Source organism: Muntiacus reevesi, chromosome 22 (genome assembly GCF_963930625.1).
Source record: "Muntiacus reevesi chromosome 22, mMunRee1.1, whole genome shotgun sequence".
Classification (NCBI taxonomy): domain Eukaryota; kingdom Metazoa; phylum Chordata; class Mammalia; order Artiodactyla; family Cervidae; genus Muntiacus; species Muntiacus reevesi.
This window is the reverse complement of record NC_089270.1, coordinates 22521881-22537508: the sequence shown is the minus strand read 5'-3', so window position 1 is coordinate 22537508 and position 15628 is coordinate 22521881. Positions and strand designations below refer to the sequence as shown.

The following is a 15628-nucleotide window of genomic DNA, read 5'->3' as shown; positions in this document are numbered from 1 at the left end:
AATAGCAGAAGAAAAATATTAGCACATATCTTCTTGATCCGGAGATGGAAAACTTAGGTATAATAAAGCAAGTAAACAGTTTCCACATAATGTAACTTTTTACCACAGTATTTTTTAGAATTTAGATTATATATGACGGTTAAAATTTTTTTTGATTTGAGTGCAGTTTTGGAGAAGCTGGCCATAACTCTTAACTGGTTATGCTTATAATTTTCTCAAGTATTTTAGGATCTTTTTAGTGGAAACTAGCATGAGTAAAATTTTTAAAAAATTATAAACATACTGTTGACTAACCTCTGTATATTGAGGTTCTTTAGCATCTATATATAGATTGAATTATTGAGGTATAACATGTTTCTATGGCTTCCCTTGTGGCTCAGATGGTAAAGAATCTGCCTACAGTGCAGAAGACTCAGGTATGATCCCTGGGTCAGGAAGATCCCCTGGAGAAGGAAATGGCAACCCACTCCAGTATTCTTGCCTGGAGAATTCCATGGACAGAGGAACCTGCGGGGCTACGGTCCAGGGGGTCTCAAAGAATTGGACACGACTTAGTAACTAACACACACATGTTTCTATAGAGTTGAACTTTATGTTAGAGAGTCAATATGTCTTTTGAGGTTATTTCATAAGTAAAATGTGTTTTGTCTATATTTAGTAAACTAGCAGGAAACTATTTTAAATGTGAATTCATTTAAATTTAACAAGCATTCAGCCGTATCTGCCACCAATGGCCATATTAGGAACTGAGGAAAAACATTCAGAAGTATTTCTAGAGTTTACAAGAAAAGTCATTTGATTTCATTTTAAAGCATAATATTTAGAAAGCAGTCAAGTGTAATGGGTGAAACCAAATGAATATCTTCTTGGTGCTCCTTTTCTGACCGAATTCTTTTATAGAGATTGGGAAATATTCTTGCAAGGTAATAAAAAAAGTATCTACAATATTTTTCCCTCTGTCTACATATTATGCACTTTTTCATCAGTGGTTCTTAAATCTTGTGGTAGTTGAATTTTTAACTGTATATGTAATTTAATGAAACCACAAATAGGTTTGATTTAGTCAATTTGCTCCTGCTTACAGATTCCCAGCTTGTATAACTAAAATTCAGTTGGCTCTTCTCAGCGTTGACATTTGATTCATTAAATGGCTTATAGTAAATAGCTTGTAGTATAATGTAGAAGACAAATTCAATTGAATCTTAATTTATAAAATGAAGGTATTAATTAGAGGAGGTGATTGTGGAAGTCTTTTCCTGCCTAATTTTATGACTAGTGTTGAACCCCACATTACCTAAAAGAGTATTTCAACAGCGGAGGAAACAACAGATTCATACGTTGACTACTGTTTTGAAATCATCAAGGGTTGATTTAAAAAAAGTCTTTTAAGAACATGTTTGTTACCCAATGTCTTAACAAAAAGGGGGGAGTCTTTCTTTGTTGTTTGTTTTTCCCCAAGCTTAAAATTTGTGCCAGGATGGCTAAACTGTCAGTGATAGGTGGCTCAGTGGTAGAGAGTACATCTGCTAATGCAGGAGACATGAGTTTGATCCCTGGGTCAGGGAAGCTCCCCTGGAGAAGGAAATGGCAACCCACTCCAGTATTCTTGCCTGGGAAATCCCATGGACAGAGGACCCTGGAGGGCTGCAGTCCATGGGGTCACAAAAGAGTAGGACATAATTTAGCAACTAAACAGCAACAAGTTTAAAATTTATTCCATTTACAGGTTAGTTATATGGAGTAGCATTTCTATATTGGGTAACTGGATATAGCTGTGGGATGCCAAATAGATACTCAAAGATAAAAAAGAAGCCAGAAAAATTATCAGAAAACAGAATGTATTTATATGCTTGACAGAGATAGAGTTTTAATTTCCTTGATACCATTTTTATGCTTGTCATAGCTCAGATGAAATGCCTACAACATTTTAGGTGTGAATTTGAGAATATCCAGAAAAAGAAATCAGTTCATATCAGTTAAGAGCCATATTTTGATCTTATTTCAGAACAGTATTTAGAGAATTATGATGTTGAGGTTAAAGTATTCATTTGGCATATGTATTTTGGAGAAATTTATTTTTTACTTTGAAATTTCTATTGTAAGTTATTTTTATCCTGAGAACTAGGATGCTGATTTTATTGACCAATAGGAAGTTCAGTGAGAGATGCTTCATGTTACCTTTTAATGGGGAAAATGGAAGATGGTGATACTCAACCCTCAGAATGAGGTCATTCATTCCCTCCTGTTTCCTGAACAGTTCTCATTGTATCAAATGGAAAAAGAGGGAAATGCCTTTGGTGTGAAAAAAATTAGGACGCCTCCTTGTGTTCACACTCTGTGAAGCAGAGTATTTTAGATTAATGTTTTTGAAGTACACTGGCATTGCTATCTAAAATTGTTACCTGGGAACTCCCACAACATATACTGTAACAAAAGACACATTACTGAAGGTTTCAGTGACAAGATAAAACTGGCTAAAAAGCAGATCTCCTTTGCTTCACTGTCATCTGGGCAGAAGAAAGGTATAATTTAATGCAGACATTACACCATTAATAGTCATTTTTTTAGTGCTGTTAAGGAAGCCTCATGCTCAGTTTGCAGTATAGAAGCTGAAAATATCTTCCTTAGAGAAAAATGCATCATAAATTTTTTAAAGCCACATTGAACTCGTTACTTCCATTCAGAATCTTTGTAGTTTTATTAGTCACATAGTAAATAATCTAGTAATGTTTTTGAACTAATATATTGAAATTTCTAGAGTCTCTAAACTTGTTTCATTAAAGGACTGTTGTAATATTGAAAATAATGTTTTGTAAATGAATACTGTTGAACTCAGAAAGGTATTTCTGTATTTTGTGACCTTCGTAGCAGTTTTAAAACTAGTGTATTTGTTAATTGGTTTGCCAGGTTGCTGTGTGACGAAAAAGCCAACAAAGGCCAGTTGATGTGCTAATGTTTAGATAGGCCAGATATCAGTTATTGCTGATGTCATTGTATAGTAACTACTGGATAATTTTATGTAATCAGTTTAGAGTTAGAATTGTCCCTTACACTCATAACGCTTTGTAGGCGACACTTCTTGTGACAGCATAATGATTTCTTGAGCAGAAAATCACATTTTATTACCATGTCTCAGATTTGAGCTGTTGGCAGTTTAGCTAAAAATTTCCTGTGCTACTTTTCCAGACACAGTTTGTGTCTTAGGGTTTTTTGTATTCATTGTCAGAAAGTAGATTTATTGGCACTGTGATGTCTGTGAATCCATACAAGCAAAGCAGACAGAGCCCTTTCTTTCTGAATTTTATATAGATTACTCAGGTACAAATATGACTAGTATAATGTAGAATGAAAATTGTAGGATTATGTTTAGAAGTAGAGAACTAATTTTTATACTATGAAATAATGACATGTGCTCAGTGAATAATCACTGTTGATGGGTGTCTGATAAATTTAACTGTGCTGGCTAACTCCTATTTGAAGCTTGGAGTTTTAAAATGTGTTTTATAGTGAATTTTTAAAACATTCTGCTACAAGGAGCTTTGTGCTTGCTTTGTTGGTTGTTACATGCTAGCTGTGTACTAAATATATATTTTCTTTGTGAAAGAAATGAAAATGTGATTTTTCTCCCAAAGGGAACCAGTCACTTCTAATTTTAGTTCTGTCATTCGTGATCTAGTGTTCTATGAGAGCATTAATTCATCCATCTAGCCACACACATTAGTTTAAGTTGTAATTTGTGAAAAGATTGAGTCAATATAGAAACATGAGGCTTTTGTTTTCTTAATAACATATTTAGTTTTTCATTTGTGGCTTTTTTTTTTTTTTTTTTTTGCTCTTGTGATCAAGTTGATACTTGAGTTCTGATGATATTCATGCTTCCTTGTTTTCCAGGCCCTGGGATGTTTACTGTATAAACTTTGCTTCTTCACTCTTCCTTTTGGTGAGAGCCAGGTTGCCATCTGTGACGGCAGCTTCACCATCCCAGACAACTCTCGTTACTCCCATAACATACATTGCTTAATAAGTAAGTACTTGGAAATTTATGAAAAGAGTTGTAAGGTACTATACGCAGGGCCTGCTATTTCCGTTCCTTTACCTAAAGCTAGTCTTTTAATTTCATGTTATTGTAATTTTGTGAAACTGCTATAGTCAAGAAATCATTTAAAAGGATGTTCAGGGCCTTACCTGGTGGTCCAGTGGTTGAGACGTTGCCTTCCAGTGCAGAGGGTGCTGGTTTGACCTCTGGTTGGGGAGCTGGGATTCCACATGCCTCACCGCCATGAAACCCCAACATAAAAACACAGAAGCAGTATTGTAACAGATTCAATAAAGACTTCAAAATTTATCTACATCAAAAAAATCTTTAAAAAAAGATGTTTATAAGACTTTTATAGGAGTGGAAATAGACTAATTACTGATTAGTACATGGATGTTTTTAAGCTCTAGATAAGCTTTTATAGAACATAGAGGTTATGTAATTAAGGAAACTGGAATTTCTGGAAAAACTTTCCAGCATAACATTTCATTATTCAGTCTTTGTACTTTTGAAATCAAAATAACCTGATCTCTTTCTTCTTTAGATCAAACTATTTCCAATTTAAAATTGTAGTTTATTTGCCACAGTTTTTACTGTTTATTCCTTGTTGATTATAAAATCAGAAAGCAACCTAAGTGTAATATCAGAAGGAGTAATCTTGTGGACCTTTCATTCCAAAAGAATGCCTCAGGTTTTCTTACAGTCTCTTTTCAGAGTTTTTTCTTCCTTTTTGACAGATCCTGTAACTTAATTTCTTGAATTTCTTGAATATGCACATGGTATAATTTCTGCAAAAGATGATTTGTTACACATTTGGTGATTGACTAACTTTTGTAATTTATGAGGCTCATGTAACTAAAAAAAAACAAAAACCCAAAACACAGAGCAAACACTCCAAAAGAAAAACAATCAAAATGGAGCATAAAAGGATATATGTTGCTTCACTTGGCAAACTTATTTAAAGCATAATCTTCTTTGTTTCTTTAAAGAAATCCACATTTCTTTAATGTGGATTTGCCCATACATGTTGGAAATTAGAGGATTATGTCAGCTGAACACAAAAATTACACTACTTCACATAGAGTGTTTTTCCTAGGTGAGGGGAACCAGAGTAATGGCGTGGGGGAGGTGGTGGTATAACTTACAGGGGAAAGGAAATAGCCCTAAGCTTGGCTGCTTCACTGCCAGCATGAACTTTCAGCTCTAATTGGAGAATATTAAACATGAGTGCTTGTACCTGGGGTTTCCTTCCCAGAGAGGTCTACCTCTCAGCTTTTGTGTGACTCTCTGCTAATGGATGGCCTCCTGAATTGCATCCTTTATGGCTCAGAACTGCAGTTTTATCTTTATTGGTGATAACCTCCTAGTGTTGTTTTGATATGTTTTTCTGTCCTTCTGACAGCTTTCAGCCAAATAAGCTACCTGCCTGGGCAGTCCAAGTTACCTTTTCAGATACTTTAACATTAATTTGTTTTTCTCAGTGTTCTGGTGACTGAGCTGTATAGGTTTTCAGTGGTTTGTCCCATCTCTCTTTTCTCCATTAGCCTTGTTATTTTTAGCTTGCCATTTTGCAGAATGTGTATTTTTTTTTTTCAAAGAGCAAGCATACCTTTTGAGTATATAATGAATAAACATCAGACCCACCAGCCACTCTGTTTTAACCAGTTGCTTTCTTCCTTCATTGCAAAATTTAGGACATCAGAAGCATGAAAGAACTCTGATTAATTGGAATGCTCAAAAAACAGATTGAGAAATTTTCTTTGGCTGTTGAGTGTTCTAGCCAATTGAAATTTAACCTTTCTTTGAAGCTTTTGTTATAAATCACCATATCAGTGGCATGGTTTTGTTAAGTATAATGTTTTTTTTTATCACAATTGGACTAAGGATTTTATTGAGGATCTTGCAGTGTCTGCTGATTGCCAAAGGTGGGAGATGGGTGAAAGAGATGAAGGTGGTCAAAAGGTATAAACTTTGAGTTATAAAGTAAGTCCTGAGGACGTAATATACAGCATGTGACTATAGTTAAAAATATTGTACTGTGTACTGTATATTTCAACGTTGCTAAGACAGTAGATCTTAAAGAGTTCTCATCCCAAGGGAAAACAATGTTTAATTCTGTGAGGTGATAGATATTTACTATATCTACTGTGGTCACCCATTTCATAATACATATATACATAGAATCATTATGTTACTCACATAGTGAGCTTCTCTGTCTGACCTGGGCTTTCCTGGTAGCTCAGCTGGTAAAGAATCTGCCTGCAATGCAGGAGACCCTGGTTCGATTCCTGGGTCAGGAAAATTCTCTGTATAAGGGATAGGCTACCCACTTCCCTGGTGACTCAGTCGGTAGAGAATCCGCCTACAATGTGGGAAACCTGGGTTCAATCCCTGGGTTGGGAAGCTTCCCCTGGAGGAGGGCATGGCAACCCACTCCAGTGTTCTTGCCTGGAGAATCCCATGGACAGAGTAGCCTGGCGGGCTACAGTCCATGGGGTCGCAAAGAGTCGGACTGAGCGACTGAGCATAGCGCAGCACTGTCTGACTTAGTTAATTAGCATGTATGCTGCCCTCATGTTTATTCATGCTGCAAATGGCAAGATTTCTTTCGCTTTTTTTTTAATGACAATCATATTCCATTGGTATATATACATACACACACCTCTCACATTTTCTATATCCATTGACCCATTGATGGACACTTAAGTTGCTTTCATGTCTTGGCTATTGTAAATAATGCTGCAGTGAACTTGGGGGTGCACATATTTTTTTGAGTTAGTGTTTCTGTTTCTTTCAGATACATACTCAGAAGTAGGATTGATGGATTATATGACAGTTCTTTTTTCAACTTTTTGACATACCTCCATACTGTTTTCCATAGTGGCTGCACCAATTTACATTCCCACCAACATTGCACAAGGGGTTCCTTTTTTCTACATTCTACCAACACCTGTTGGGCTTCCCAGGTGGCTTAGTGATAAAGAATCTGCCTGTCAATGCAAGAAGACACAGGAGATGCAAGTTCTATCCCTGGGTCAGGAAGATCCCTTGGAGGAGAAAATGGCAACCTACTCCAGTATTCTTGCCTGGGAAATCCCATGGACAGAGGAGCATGGCAGGCTACAGTCCGTGGTGTCACAGAGAGGCGGATATGACTGAGCGACTAACACACATATACATGTATACTTTTTAAAAGTTGATTTTATATTTGCAATAGAAGCCAAGTTAATGGGAGTGGTCTTGTGGTGACTAACGATCATTTTAAGTTGGGTAAACAGGGGTGTATTCTAGCTTTTTTGTCTTTTCTAAAAAACTTAGTAACTTGATTCACTTTTAGATCAGTTAGACGTGTGTATTCATTAATCCAGCAGTCCCCAACCTTTTCGTTATCAGGGACGGCTTCCCTAGTGGCTCAGACAGTAAAGAATCCACCTGCCAAACAGGGGACCTGGGTTCAATCCCTGGGTCAGGAAGATCCCCTGGAGAAGGCAGTGGCAACTTACTCCAGTATTTTTGCCTGGACAATCCCATGGACAGAGGAGCCTGGTGGGCTATAGTCCATGGGATTGCAAAAGAGTTGGACATGACTTAGCGAGCAACAACAACAGACAAACTAAACAGCCTCCAGAAAATGTATTCCCACATGAAAACGTGAGCTAGGGGAGTTAGAGGTCCTTTTGTTTGCTTGTAAGATGATGTCAATCCACCAACAGCCTGGTTACTTAATCATTAGGAGATGTGCTATCCTTAACTTGAGAGAGAGAGTTACCTATACAGATATTGGTTAGAAAACATAAAAGCTCAAATTTATTTATTTCTCTTCAATGCTTCTCATGTACTGTAAAAGAAAAAAAAAATACAGGGTTGCCCAGAGGATTGCCATTCCTCTCTAGATACTCAGAAAACCTTTCCCAAGATTATGCCTTGCCAGGAAAGTATTTCGTGCCCTCACTGTTCTGTACTCCTGTAGAATTTCTTCTCCTGAACTGCATTTTGTTGTTATTTCACTGGTCTGCACGAAGGCGGGTATAAGACCTGACTGTGAGTCACTCATTGTAGTTTCTTAGGAATATTGTTCACTCAGTGTGAACCATCTTTAGAAAGACTCAAAGGAGAATTTACTCTTTGCTTTCAATATTAGAAATGGTGCTTTTTCTTAGCACCTGGTTTGTTTTTTAAGAATATTGCAATTCATATAATGGATCATGTTGCCCTATTTGTGCTGACAGCTAGAGAGCTAAATTTTTCCAGTTTTGGCCCTGCATTTATAGAACCAAGCATATGTAATTTCTTTACTGACAACATTACCCTTCTTTTTTTTTTCTTCCTTTTAGCCATTACTTTTTAATTAGTCTTAATTTTCTCATATATTAAAAAAGAATTACAGTTTTGTATGCCACTTCAAGTCCTCTATAGGAAAAAGTATTTATAATTAGCTACTATTGAAATAAGATTTTAAAGGCCAAATAAACTGAATTGTTAGGATAGAAAAGTTTTAAGTTTATCAATTTTAGAAGTTTCTTGTGATTTGTTTCACTTTTACAAATTATATGAATAAGCATTTATAAAAGTTGGTATAAATGTATTCCCATATCATGTACTATTATTGCTTCTAAAACAATGTATTGCTATCAAGATAAAATATGATTTTGGAGGATAAAATAAACCTTGTAGATTTTTCAGATCTTTTCTGGAATGAGGTTGAATATCAACTAATAAATATTAGAATTAAATGTTTTGAGCTATTTCATTCTAACAGATGATAAAATAATAAAATATCAATTTTGTAAGTGGTATATGTTAGCCTTTTTAAATGTATAAAACCAAGTGATGTGCAGAATATAATAAAACTGAGTTCAAAATCTCTCAAATAACATGTTTGTGCTTAGTGGCACTTGCCATCCAACCGTGTTTTTAACCAAGTTAATGTATCATGCTGTCAGCGATGTATTACACATTATTTGTTTAAATATTACCTATGATTGAAAGGAGGATTTAATTTTGATTTGTGATATTACTTAGAATTGAAAGGAGGATTTAATTTTGATTTGTAATATTAAGGTAGTTATTTATATACTTTTATCTCAACATAATTTTGTTAGCAAATTTCAGAATATTGTCTAATTAATGCTGTAAACTTTACATTGCAAGTAGGTTTAAAAATGATTTGAACATGATAAGAATTTAATCAATGAAGCAGAGTTAGAACATGATGAATACCGTAACAAAATATGGTTTTTTTCATGTATAGGATGGAGTATAAATGTCGGCCTTCTTGTGAAATTGTAATTTAGCAAGTAGTTCAAGAAATGTAGTGGCCATTTTGGTTAGAAAAAAGGTCAGGCCTTTCAAGCAGTGCTGTAGGATTGGTGTGAAAACTGTTCATAATAGAACCGTAAGACTATGCTTGTACTTCTAAACATGTTGTGGATAGCATATTGAAATACAAAACTATGATGAATACTGCTGTCATCCGTGTGGGAGGAAAATGTGTTTTAAGAAAACTACAGTGCCGACCCTGTACTACTTCCCTATACTACTTTGTTAAGTAGATTGTAATGCATATAGTTTAGTCTTCTCTTCATGTTTCAGAAGCCCTTAAAAATATTAGCAGATAGTAAAAATTATTTTAGATAATAGTGAAAATAAGGACCCCTACTATAGCCCAGAAATTTTCTTGAATAATTCCCCAGTGTTGACTAAACTCACTTTTTGTTTTGTGTCAGAGTCTCAGAAGAATATTCATATTTGTAATTCATGCTTTCAGTACCGATCTGTCCTAGGACTCATTTATCTTTAGCTTGGGATAATGTATAAAATAACAATTTTTGTATTTTCTATAAACATTCCCAAAGTTTACCGGAAGCATCACTAACCTTAGAATGGAAGTATATATCTTTTTAATGTGCCTCTAATTGCTTCTGTGTTCAGTGAAACTTCTTAACATTTTTATTTATTCTTGTAGGGTTCATGCTCGAACCAGATCCAGAGCGGAGACCCGATATATTTCAAGTGTCATGTTTTGCGTTTAAATTTGCCAAAAAGGATTGTCCAGTCTCCAACATCAATGTAAGTAGTTTTTGTATTATAAGTAAGTAGGATATGAATTTAAAATCCATTTCATCATGTGCGGGTATATATACTTTCAAAGTCACTTGTTTCATGACAAGTGATGTAACAGTATATTTGTAATTGGTATTTTTGATGCAAAGCTGCAGATACAAAGTATATATGCTGGGGTGCTCTGGGGAGCTACGGTGGACTTGATGGCACTGAAGGACACTTTACATCATTGCGGGGATCACAGTGACATCTCTGAAACAGCGCAGACTGTTACTAAGTTGACTATCGGAAAAGCAGGACTGTTAGATTTCTTAGGAGCATGGTTGGGCCGGGGGTGTCATGAAAAATGGCTGAGATACTCAGCATTCTGTAAACTGAAAAAGTTTGGTTGCCCTTGGTGTACAGAGCATAGGCATTATAAATCGAGAGAAGTGGGTTCAGTTCCACAGAACTGGAAAAGGTCAGTTTTCATTCCAATCCCAAAGAAAGGCAATGCCGAAGAATGTTCAAAACTTCCACACAATTGCACTCATCTGACAAGCTAGCAAAGTAATGCTCAAAATTCTCCAAGCCAGGCTTCAGTAGTACGTGAACCGTGAACTTCCAGTTGTTCAAGCTGGATTTAGTAAAGGCAAAGGAACCAGAGATCAAATTGTCAATATCTGTTGGATCACAGAAAAAGCAACAGACTTCCAGAAAAACATCTACTTCGGCTTTATTGACTACACCAAAGCCTTTGACTGTGTGGATCACAACAAACTGTGGAAAAATTCTCAAAGAGTTGGGAATACCAGACCACCTTACCTGCCTCCTGAGAAATCTGTATGCAGGTCAAGAAGCAACAGTTAGAACTGGACATTGAGCAACAGACTGGTTCCAAATTGAAAAAGGAGTACATTGAGGCTGTATATTGTCTCCCTGCTTATTTAATTTCTATGCAGGGTACATCATGTGAAATGCTGGCTGGATGAAGCACAAGCTGGAATCAAGATTGCTGGGAGAAATATCAGTAACCTCAAATAGGCAGATGACACCACCCTTTTGGCAGAAAGCAAAGAGGAACTGAAGAGCCTCTTGATGAAAGTGAAAGAGGAGAGTGAAAAAGCTGACTTAAAACTCAACATTTAGAAGACTAAGATCATGGCATCTGGTCCCATCACTTCATGGCAAACAGATGGGGAAACAATGGAAACAGTGAGAGACTTATTTTCATGGGCTCCAAAATCACTGCAAATGGTGACTGCAGCCATGAAATTAAAAGATGCTTGCTCCTTGGAAGAAAAGCTATGACCAAGCTACACAGCATATTAAAAATCAGAGACATGTTGCCAACAAAGGTCTGAATAGTCAAGGCTATGGTTTTTCCAGTAGTCATGTATGGTTTTGAGAGTTGAACCATAAAGAAAACCAAGTGGTGAAGAGTTGATGCTTTTGAACTGTGGTGTTGGAGAAGACTCTTGAGAGTCCCTTGGACTGCATGATCAAACCAGTCCATCCTAAAGGAGATCAGTCCTGACTACTCGTTGGAAGGGACTGATGCTGAAACTCCAATGCTCTGGCCACCTGATGCGAAGAACTGATTCATTGGAAAAGCCCTTGATGCTGGGCAAGATTGAAGGCAGGAAGAGAAGGAGATGACAGAGGATGAGATGGTTGGATGGCGTCACCAATTTGATGCACAGGAGTTTGAGCAAGTTCCAGGAGCTGGTGATGGACAGGGAGGCCTGGCGTGCTGCAGTCCATGGGATCACCGAGAGTCAGACACAACTGAGGGGCTGAACTGAACTGGACTCGGTTGTCTATATCAGTGACTGGTTTTGTTTATTTTGGGAAGTTGTTTAACGTTTGTTACTTTTTCTGTAAAACAAGGATGGTGATTATGAGTATTAGAAATAATAACTGTAAAACCCAGTGTGTAGTTCAGGGAAGATGTATTACAGCTGATACCATTAAAAGGCTTTGAATGTATCTGTTGTCTGCACCCTGTACTTCACTATATCAGATTAACAGTACATGGCAAGTCTGCTAACTTTAATAAAGGTCTAGACTCAAACACTGATTTTTAAGCTTTTTCAACTTGAGTGGCCTTCCTTTTTCTTATAGGTTTCCTTTGTGTATAACTTAATCCACTCCACTAAGAAAAATGAAGGAATTTGGTCCCTTTCCTTTTCATTTTTTTAAATTCTTGTTATGTCAGTGTAATATATTCTTGGTGGAAGCCGAAAGTCATTGCTCACATTCTAGTAATGAATTTTATTTGACATTTGCCTGGATTTTTAACTTTTCACTCTGTAAACATTTATTGAGTACTTACTGTGACATTTTTTTGAGTAATTGTAAACTGAACACTATAGAGCAGAAGCAAATGAGTGAAGCCTCTGTTCTTGTTTGCTGGACTTAACAAGCAGTGTCATGAAAATTACCTTCAGTCTGTAAAACAACACTTTATTCATGTACTTGGTGTTTGCTTCTTTTTCCAGTGTGTGAAATAGTCGTTGTGTGATCCTATACCCCAGATTTACCCATTTGTAAAGTGGTTATAATATATATATATTATATAATCTAATATTGTTCTATTTTCCAAGGGTTTCTCTGGAACACAAATAAGAAAGCGACACTTGAGTGTAACACATAGTGATATTTGCGGATTAGATGGGGCAAATATGTGTCAACAACTTGTAGGTATCTACAAAGTGAAGAGGTGAAGAAATAGTTTCTCACAGACAGTGCTGTTAAAGTTTAAGAATATATTTGCAGTGTTTCAATAAAACTTTCTGCAGTTGAAACGAAAACTAAAATGAACTGTTTTATTTTTTTCTTCCAAGAATTCTCCTATTCCTTCAACTCTTCCTGAACCGATGACTGCTAGTGAAGCAGCTTCTAGGAAAAGCCAAATAAAAGCTAGGTAAGCAAAGCTATGCTGAAATTTGAAAAGGCATTTATTAAAAAAAAGGGGGGGAACAGTACTCATTTTTAATCCTAGCAGATGTCATTTGTTAAATAGCATCTTCACCCACAAAGAACACTGTATTCCTCACTGCATGTAGCGTGACATTGAGACAGCAAGTTCAAAGTAAGCCTTTTTGTGTGAGATAAGGAGGTTTGACAGTAGCCACACTTGAACTGCTCCCTCTCCGCCTTCATGAAGTGATTGTGTAACTGGTGATTTACATTGGGTCATCTTATAGGTGGGACTTGTCATTATTTCATCACATGACAACTAATTTAGGAAATACTATGTTTTATTTTATTGTTAGTAATGACCTTTTATTGACTTATGAAAAGAAGAGCTGTATGTAATTTACAATGAATAGTTACAATGGCAGCATTTTTAAGACCAATAGAGGAATATTTTTTGTTGTTCAGTCTCTCAGTTGTGTCTGACTCTTTGAGACCCATGGAATATTATAGTGTTTTAAATAATTTTATAGTTATTCACTACATTAATGTTTGATACAGATTATGTAGGTTAAGGCCTAAATCTGAGTAATGGTTGAATTAATGATAACCTTTTCTCCTCATTTTTTTTTTTTTTTTTTTTTTTTTGAGTTTAAAAGTGAGTAGATAGGACTGTATTTTAGATTATCAGGTATAGTTTTCTATTTGGGGAGATTTCTTGATCACAGCTGTTTTTTGTATTGTATTTCACTTATGCAAAGTGTTTTGACATGAAATACGTAAAACCATCTGTCACACACTTGTTATATGCAGGATATAGATATGGAGGACCCAAAGAAAAAGAAGCAGTGTATTTCTAAGGAGTTCCCATTCAAGTGAAGATACACCAGTGAGCAGTTTCAGCTTGCAGGTGATGAGGCTGTGAGCGTGGAGGAAGAGAGGACAGGGGCTCAGGGAGAATCCTTTCCCAGGGGCGGGCATTGCTGGACTCTTTCTTGAAGGATGAGTAGTCTAGTCACTTGGAGTGATGGATGGGAAGCTATGACTGGCAGACCTTTCAGGTGAGAACAGCCTTTGTGAGCTGCAAGACGGGAGCATGATAAGGGCACATCTTCAGGAGGTTGGGAAATGAAGCTGAGGAGGCAGGTGGGTGTCAGTCACAGCAACTTTACTCTGTGTCATGCTGAGAAATTTGGATTTTGGCCTTTAGGCAGGTGAATTTTCAACCTTAGTCAGTTTGCTGTTTGGAACTTGGTTGTGAGATGTGTTAGAAATAATCTGCTATTTGTAAATTGTTGAAATATCAATTGGGAATGACTTAATTTTTAAAAATAGCATCACTCTAAAACTGTTATCTTCATTCATTTGAATTTAAAATACTCTTGAGTAGGAGACAAAGGAGTAAAGTTACATCTAACTTGCAGGGATCCAGCATGACTGACTGTCTTACTCATGATATAGCTGGAGTTAACTGCTCTTGTTGTAGTTGAATGGTCATTATGAATTATTGTCAGACTTGTCAGCTAGTTTTATTGTTACTTGTCTTTTAAAATTATTTTGTCAATGATTAAATCTTTAAGTAAGTATAAATTTTTTAAAAAGCATGAGTCAATTGAAAAATAATGCTTTGAATATCTTTTCACCATGACACAAGCTATAGCTATACACTTACAAACAAATGAAATAGTTAACAAAAATTCACAGTGCTATTCATAGTATGTTAAACTATATATTATGTATATTAAATAATAGGGTTCATTGATCCTTACTGGTCAATAATATAAATTTACTTTTTATTGATAGTATCAGTAAAGAACTTGAAAAATTATAAATGGTAAAGTAAAAAATTAATCTTATTTTTCCATGTGAAAGTCATATTTCCAATGGGGGGGGAAGGGGAGTCTTTAAATAGCCAGTATCATTATTTACATGTTTTAAAACTGTGAATATTACCTGCCTGCCCTACCTTCAATCTGTGAACTTTTTGTTTTACTTCTTAAAAGTTCCCTTCCACCCCCCAAAATTTGCATCTGCTCTTGGGACTGTTAAACATGTTAAACTTACGTGATTTCTATCTTCAAGATGGCAGGGTTGAGAATCACTGTCCTGGCAGGGGGAAACACTGAAGGATTTTAAAAGAAGAGAGTGTTTATATTTTAGGAAGATTGTTCAGGTTAGCAGGAAAGAAAAGAAAGCAAAACAAAAAAAATCAGCTCTGTGTTGGCTACAGTAGTGCGAATGAGGTTTTATAGCAGTGTTGATACCAGTGATTACTCAGTTTTTCATTTCTGTTAAATTTGTGTTTTCACTTTGCCTAATTCATCCCGGCATTTTCTTCCCTTTTTTCACAGGCTGCTTAATGTCTTTTACTGTCTGATGAAGTCATATTTATTTTTGTACCTCCAGTTCTCATGTGAGCCTTCTCTAGCTAAGTTAGGTTAAAGGTAGAATAACTCCTCTGTCAAACTTTTGACATTACTAGTGTTAGTGCTAATTATTTTTTCTGTGTTTTATTTTCGTGAACATGTGCCATATCTTCCTAGGTAGCCTGTAAACTCTTTGAAGACTGGACACTGTCATGTTTGCAGGGTATCAGTAAAGTAATTGTATGGTAGATATTGGTGCATTAGG

General features: G+C 36.0%; 1 protein-coding gene across 2 annotated transcripts in view; it reads left to right on the top strand.

Moving 5' to 3' along the window:
- Positions 1-15628, top strand: part of BMP2K (BMP2 inducible kinase) — a 117012-nt gene that overhangs the window by 70328 nt on the left and 31056 nt on the right. For both annotated transcript variants that reach the window (XM_065914686.1, XM_065914685.1), the window contains exons 7-9: positions 3892-4024; positions 10002-10105; positions 12925-13004. In XM_065914686.1, coding sequence (XP_065770758.1) covers positions 3892-4024; positions 10002-10105; positions 12925-13004 — 317 coding nt within the window. The remainder of the gene's footprint in view (positions 1-3891; positions 4025-10001; positions 10106-12924; positions 13005-15628) is intronic.